This window comes from Oryzias latipes, chromosome 8, assembly GCF_053564925.1.
Source record: "Oryzias latipes strain Hd-rR chromosome 8, Olatipes_Hd-rR_3.1".
Classification (NCBI taxonomy): domain Eukaryota; kingdom Metazoa; phylum Chordata; class Actinopteri; order Beloniformes; family Adrianichthyidae; genus Oryzias; species Oryzias latipes.
This window is the reverse complement of record NC_136244.1, coordinates 27,620,026-27,627,778: the sequence shown is the minus strand read 5'-3', so window position 1 is coordinate 27,627,778 and position 7,753 is coordinate 27,620,026. Positions and strand designations below refer to the sequence as shown.

The 7,753-nt window shown below is 45.6% G+C and overlaps 1 protein-coding gene across 1 annotated transcript; it reads right to left on the bottom strand.

The window, feature by feature from the left end:
- Positions 1 to 1,286: 1,286 nt before the first annotated feature.
- Positions 1,287 to 4,132, bottom strand: LOC111947725 (heat shock 70 kDa protein 1). The gene is made up of 2 exons (XM_023957236.2): positions 3,933 to 4,132; positions 1,287 to 3,453 (listed from the first exon to the last, which is right to left on the bottom strand). Exon 2 carries the CDS (start codon positions 3,431 to 3,433, stop codon positions 1,514 to 1,516), a length of 1,920 nt encoding a protein of 639 aa, XP_023813004.1. The 5' UTR covers positions 3,434 to 3,453; positions 3,933 to 4,132; the 3' UTR covers positions 1,287 to 1,513.
- Positions 4,133 to 7,753: the final 3,621 nt, after the last annotated feature.

Here is a 7,753-nt window from a genome sequence, read left to right as displayed (position 1 = left end):
CAAGGGTCACCGTTAGTTATGAAAAGCTATATCTAGCCTTTTTTAATTTCTACTAAAAATAAAACTTTGACATAATCACATAAAATACATGTATAGGAAATACCTCTCTGTGTACACATTAGGAGTCCTTAGTGTTTTTAGTGACTAAAACACTGATTTGGTTTGTCTGAATGAGTCCTAACGGCTAATAATGAAAGCAAAGTGGGTGTTTAACGTTGTCTGGTCTGCTGCTGTCTGGACGGGCCGTCCTGAACTCCCGTGGTTTTAACGGCAGTTTGGTGGTCACCGCATGTCAGTGGATGGCGAGTCTACAGAAGAATGGACACCACGTGTGTGGAGGGACACCAGGTTCTCTGGACTGGGTGCAGCGATGCTGGCGGCTTCTCCAGGCGAGTCTCATCCACAGAGGACGGCTTCATGCAGACTTTAGGTCAGTGGGACGGGCCGACGACTTGGACAAACAAGTCTTTCCAGATGGACAACTGTCAGGAACCAGAAAAAAGGTTTCCTACAAGGATGAACTGAAAAGCCTTAAAAACCCTCAGCACCATCAATTTAGAGAGCCACTCCAATGATGTTTTAACATCTTTTTTCATAATGAAGGACATATATAGAAACATTCAGGATAAAATAGCATCCTGAGTATTTCCTTAGTTCAATTGTTGTACATCAGGAGGAGATAAAAAAATCTCGGTGGAAAAACATTGTAGTTGTTATGAATTAACTACAATGGGCGGGGCCACAAACTAGATGAAAGCATTTTTTATTTCTCTAAGAGGACATGGACTTTGGTTTGAAAGAACCTAAAACTTGTATTTCTGTTTTTGTAAACCGCTATGACGTCCTACAGAAACCTCTGTGGGGAAACCTTCGTCTTTATGGAGGTCCGTCTGCATGTGAGAAGAGAAGATGGGCGTAACCTTTGGTATGCGGCATCAGGAAGTCTGATGTCACAGATACAAACTGAAGGCAGCACGAAGCAAAAGGAACGACCAGACTGGTTCTGCTTTGATCCACCAGTTTCTGACCAACAGCCCAGAAGGTTCAGACCTTCGTTTACTCAGAAAACCTGAAGTTCTGAAGAACTTTTGATTGAAAAACCGCGACAGCGTTAAGAGTCTATTCAAACAAATTTTAAAGTTAGATCTGAAAAAAGAACTGTGTTCTACTCTAAATGCAAGACAAAGAGACAGAAAAGAGTGATTTTTTCTTCTTTTTATTAAAAACAAGTTACAAAGATGTAAACATATTCAACATCAATAATTTTCATGAAAGGAACAAATAAATAAATGAAAAAGTTAGTATTTTCCATTCAAACACAGGATTTTAGCAGCTGAGGTTCCAAACGTGTCGGACAGAAATGACATCACAGCTTTTTCTTACTTCCCTCAAACATCTCAGTTCAGGTTTTCTTGCAATGTCCAGCAGAGCAAAGTCTGAGTAAAGTTTGACACTTGACAATATTTCCATGTTCACGTCTGTCCAGTCAAGCGGGTCCAGAACCAGGGCCCCTTCAGTCCACCTCCTCAATAGTGGGCCCCTGGCTGTCGGCCCGCGCCTGCTCTCTGCAGGAGCCGCTGGGCATCCCTCCCTGATACAGCTTGCTGATGATGGGGTTGCAGACCTTCTCCAGCTCTTTCTGCTTGTGCTGGAACTCGTCTTTGTCGGCCAGCTGGTTGTTCTCCAGCCAGGCGATGGTCTCGTCGCACTTCTCCACCACCCTCTTCCTGTCTTCCTGGCTGATTTTGTCCTTCAAGCTGTCGTCCTGCGCGCTGCTCTTCAGGTTGAAGGCCAAGGACTCCAGGGAGTTCTTGGCGGCGATCTTGTCCCTCTGCTGCTCGTCCTCGGCTTTGTACTTCTCCGCCTCCTGCACCATCCTCTCGATGTCCTCTTTGCTGAGGCGGCCCTTGTCGTTGGTGATGGTGATCTTGTTCTCCTTGCCAGTGCTTTTGTCCACCGCCGACACGTTCAAGATGCCGTTGGCGTCGATGTCGAAGGTGACCTCGATCTGCGGGACCCCTCGGGGAGCCGGCGGGATTCCCGTCAGATCAAACTTGCCCAGCAGGTTGTTGTCCTTGGTCATGGCTCTCTCGCCTTCGTAGACCTGGATCAGGACCCCGGGCTGGTTGTCGGCGTAGGTGCTGAACACCTGGGTCTGCTTGGTGGGGATGGTGGTGTTGCGTTTGATCAGGGCCGTCATGACTCCACCGGCTGTCTCGATGCCCAAGGACAGAGGCGCCACGTCCAGCAGCAGCAGGTCCTGGACGTTGCCCGAGGTGTCGCCCGACAGGATGGCGGCCTGCACGGCGGCGCCGTAAGCCACCGCCTCGTCCGGGTTGATGCTCTTGTTCAGCTCTCGGCCGTTGAAGAAGTCCTGCAGGAGCTTCTGGATTTTGGGGATCCGGGTGGAGCCTCCCACCAGGACCACGTCGTGGATCTGCCCCTTGTCCATCTTGGCGTCCCTCAGGGCTTTCTCCACCGGTTCCAGCGTTCCCCTGAACAGGTCGGAGCACAGCTCCTCAAAGCGAGCTCTGGTGACGGAGGTGTAGAAGTCGATGCCCTCAAACAGAGAGTCGATCTCGATGCTGGCCTGGGAGCTGGAGGACAGGGTCCTCTTGGCCCTCTCGCAAGCGGTGCGCAGCCTCCTCAAGGCCCTCTTGTTCTGGCTGATGTCCTTCTTGTGTTTCCTCTTGAACTCCTCCACAAAGTGGTTGACCATGCGGTTGTCAAAGTCCTCTCCGCCCAGGTGAGTGTCTCCGGCCGTGGCCTTCACCTCAAAGATGCCGTCTTCGATGGTCAGGATGGACACGTCGAAGGTGCCTCCTCCCAAGTCAAAGATCAGCACGTTTCTCTCTCCCGACTTGCCCTTGTCCAGTCCGTAGGCGATGGCGGCCGCCGTGGGCTCGTTGATGATCCTCTGGACGTTGAGTCCCGCGATGACGCCCGCGTCTTTGGTGGCCTGTCGTTGGGAGTCGTTGAAGTACGCCGGCACTGTGATGACGGCGTTGGACACCTTGTGGCCCAGGTAGGCCTCGGCGATCTCCTTCATCTTCACCAGGACCATGGAGGAAATCTCCTCGGGGAAGAAGGTCTTGTTCTCTCCTTTGTAGTCCACCTGGATTTTGGGCTTCCCTCCTTCTGAAACCACCTTGAAGGGCCAGTGCTTCATGTCGGCCTGCACCACCGGCTCGTCGAACCTCCGCCCAATCAGCCTCTTGGCGTCAAACACGGTGTTGCTGGGGTTCAGAGCCACCTGGTTCTTGGCCGCGTCTCCAATCAGCCTCTCCGTGTCGGTGAAGGCCACATAGCTGGGGGTGGTCCTGTTGCCCTGGTCGTTGGCGATGATTTCCACTTTTCCGTGCTGGAAGACGCCCACACAAGAGTAGGTGGTGCCCAGGTCGATGCCGATGGACACGCTCTTGGCCGCAGACATGTTTGCTGGATGACTTTGTGCTGTAAAGACGCGCAGACACAGACGGGAGGAAACGTTACAAACATGAACTTCTGCAGCCGCTCTGACAGAGTCTCGAAAGAACCCAGTCCAGCATCAGAGCTCGGATTCCTCTAGAAGGAGGATTCAGGCGGTTCTGGCTCACGCTCATCTGCTCTGGTCTCTACTCGGTAAAGTTAGCACATCAAGGCTTCAGGTTTCTACTTCAACCAACCAAACATCTCCAAAGCTTCTGTCGTTCCGACTAAAGCAATAAAGTTTGATTGGCATGCAAAAAGGTTTCTATCCAATCTAACAAAAATAAATAAATAAATTTAAAATAGAAAAAGGTTTCTAATTCAGTTTAATAAAAGTAAATAATTAAATTAAAACAAAGTAAAAGGTTTCTAATCAAATCTGCCTTTTCCTCCCGATAGTCTGGATCAAAGCTTTTCCTCCACTTTCCTGCCTTTTCTCTAGAAAGAATGAAGGAAATACTTACAGCTGAGTGATGATGGAGTGATCTGTGAAGAGGAAGGATCTTCTTCTCTTTCTTCTCCTCTGGATCTTCTCTGCGCTCTGCTCTCTTTCTCTAACTGTCTCTGCTCTCGGATCAGCCGCTTTATATCTGCGGAAGCTCACAGCCTGGCTGCTTCTAGACGCTTCACGAACAAAACCGTCGAGTCTGCGGAACGCTCCACAGCCGTTTCCGGTTTGACCCTTCAAAATAAGACGTTTCCTGTTGGACGCGCGTTTCCGTCAGTGAGGCTCAACATTCAGGCGTCTTATTGTGAAACTGGCTCGGGACCACGTGACGCAGCTTCATGAGAACTTTCTGGAGTCAACGAGAGGAGAAGAGAAGCTTCTCGTTCACTTTCATTCCAACTAAAGTTCTGCCGGAACAACCGAAAAGACTCAAATCCATCTAAGTTTATTATAAAAATGAGCAGCTGAAGCTGGAATTTGATTGTTTAGTGAACATTATTATATTTTTGTTTCTCAAAATAATCTTTAAAAAACAAAGAAAATCAGGCAGAAAACAAAAACACAGAAACTGGGTTGAAGTGTAACTAATCCTCTAAATTATTTACATACAGATAGAAAGATACTCTCAGGTTTATTTAGCATTGATTTGTTAAATATGTGTTTGGTTTCTACGCTCACATTTATTTTTATAACATTTTTCTTAAATTGATTGAGTTCCAAACAGAGAAACACAATAATATTAAACAGACATGATAACACAATGTAGTTTATTCTAAAGTGTACTTTGATATTCCAGAAACAAAATGATGAAATATTTCAACAGTCAGTTCAAAGTATCTACAATAACTACCTTAAAGTTTTAATAAAGTAAAAGTACAAACAGGAAAAACTGAACTGAGTGTAAATCTTTAACTCCAAATCTTTAGTTCATCATCCACAAAGTTTCCAGTTTCCACAGTCTGCTGCAGTACCGCGCTCTTCCAGCAGGGGGGCACCAAACCACAGGCAGAGACTTCCAGCAGCTCAGAAGGAGTCAGCCTGAAAAGAAAAGCCTCTGAGATTTCCTTCTGTCAGTCCCAGCTTTGCTTTGCCTCAGCTGCTCTACGTTCAACTGCAGGTCTTTACTCTGAGGAATCATCATCTCACACCAAGAGGATCCGTTCCAAATGAAACAAAGGAGTGCTAACGGTGGCGGAAGGAGGAAGGTCACAAAGGTCTTCAGAGAAAAAGATCAGCTCAGAGGAGAAGTAAAGGGAGTCAAGTGAACACTTGTGTTGTTTAATTTGGATTGTTGGTTTTATTTCTTGGTTCTTTTTTTGTCTGGGTTCCATTTAGAAGAAGAAAGGAGACGTGGAAAGAAACTACAGAGGGATCAAGCTGAGGAGTCACAATGGATTTATGGGAAAGAGGGGAGGAGCTAGACTTCAGAGAAAGCAGGACCCAACGTTCAGATAGTCTGGAGCCCGTCCTCATGTTTCCAGTAGACCATCACAGAGACTTTCTATCTGCTTTTCTGAGGGTGGATTCAGCTGCAGTGACCCTTGTGCTATCCTAGGCACTTAACACTGGGAGTTGGGTCATCTAGACCAGTGTTTTTCAACCAGCGAGATGGTCAGGTGTGCCGTGGGAAATTTCCCTCATTAACTGATCTAAAAACATTTACCATCTCCAGGATTTCAGCTCTTTGTTCATCCAAACAGGCCCTGATAAAACACTGAGAAATTAGGAATATGAAAGATCGTAAAACACCTTTTTCTTTGTATTTATTTAATTCTATTAAAGACATTTTGATAAGAATGATGGTACCGCGATTTATCCGCGATTTAGCCTTTTGTCCCGCCCCTTCAACTGTCTCCACCAATCATTTTTGAAGGTTTAATCACATGTCATCAGTCTGACCAATCAGAAGTGGTTAAAGTCTTAACTTCCTTGTTCCAATTTAGCTCGTAAAGTCTCTCAGTTCCAACATAAATACCAGCTAAAGCTCGTCTTTAGCGGTGTAGCTTTCCACAGAATCCGGTGTCAGACCGTGGAACAAGTGGACAATGAAGCTCAGAGACGCGAGTCTTTCTGCCCTTTTGCGGCAGTTTACACTACATCTCCCATAATGCATTTGGTTAAAGGGACAGCGCCTCGACGCGCAATGAGTCGTCCTTGTTAAATGTCTTGAAACCACAACGAACACACATAAAACCGTTTTTTAATTTCTAACTTAACTTTTATTTCATCTTCTAGAAAAAACAGCTGCAACTTCCTGTTTTTTCTGCCACAATTATAAGAAAAATGCATGTGAGATTGCGGGGTGGATCAATACAGACTATGAATCTCTGCTTTTGTTTATTTTTTTTTGGATGCTGGTGTGCCGCGGGATTTTTGTCAAGGTAAAAGTGTGCCGTGGCTCAAAAAAGGTTGAAAAACACTGATCTAGACCCACTAGACAGTTGGGTCATCTAGACCCACTAGACCAGTGTTTTTCAACCAGTGTGCCGCGGCACACTAGTGTGCCGTGGGAGATGGTCAAGTGTGCCGTGAGAAATTGCCCTCATTAACTGATCTAAAAGCAATTACCATCTCCAGGAAATCAGCTCTTTGTTCATCCAAACAGGCCCTGATAAAACACTGAGAAGTTAAGAATATGAAATATAATAAAATTATTTTTTCTTTGTGTTTATTTGATTCTATTAAAGACATTTTGATAAGAATAAGGGGATACCGCGATTTAGCTGCAGCTATAACTGTGTAAGGAAAGTCCCGGCCCTTTAATTGTCTCCACCAATCATTCTTGAAGGCTTAATCACATGTCATCAGTCTGACCAATCAGAAGTGGTTAAAGTATTCACTTCCTTGTTTCGATTTAGCGCAAAAAAGTCTCTCTGTTCTAACAAAAATACCAGCTAAAGCTCGTCTTTAGCGGTGTAGCTTTCCACAGAATCTGGTATCAGACTGGAACAAGTGAACAAAGCCATGAAGCTCAAAGACGCTGGTCTTTCCGCGGTCGGCGGATTACAGGCACTACATCTCCCATGATGCAGTAAAGTGACTGTCTTAGCGCACAATGAGTCTCTCCTCTTAACGTCTTAAAACAACGAACACACATCAGTTTTTGAATCTTTTGACTGTATTTTTAATACATCTTTTAGAAAAAACACGGCTGTAGAGCGGCTGTAGATCAATACAGACTGAGCTTTTTCTTTTTTTTTATTTATCTATTTTTTTTGGATGCTGGTGTGCCGCGGGATTTTTGTCAAGGTTAAAGTGTGCCGTGGCTCAAAAAAGGTTGAAAAACACTGCAATAGACAGTGCTCTGAATTTTTTTTCTTCAATGATTTGTGATCTTCACTGGTGTCCATGGATTACATGAAATCTTTCCACCTTTATCCACCTTTGTCATGGTAGGGAGAACACCTTAATGGAAGGGGTGGGGGGGGGGTCATCTAAGATAGCCCAAGGGTTAAGGAGCCAAAACACACAGAAAATTTAATCTTGTTTTCTAGAAACAGATTTAATCTGATGGGAATGTTTTCTTTGTTTTGCTGTTTTGGATTTTCAGAGGCGAGACGCAGATAAATATCAAAGAATGTTTACCAGAGAACGACTGAAGAATGCACCGTTGACCGTAAAAGCAAACAAACCAAGGTTTCTGTCACACGGTTCAGCTGGTGAACAGATGACCCCAAGATGCATGATGGGAAAGGGATAAGCCAGCAGAGACAGTGATGGGCCTTCTGGACACACTTTGGTAGAAAATCTTGGAAGTGAAGGTTTTCTTTCATCCAGGTGACGCGGTCTAGTCTTCCAGAGAACTTGGAGTGGACACGAACAGACAGGGAAAGTCTT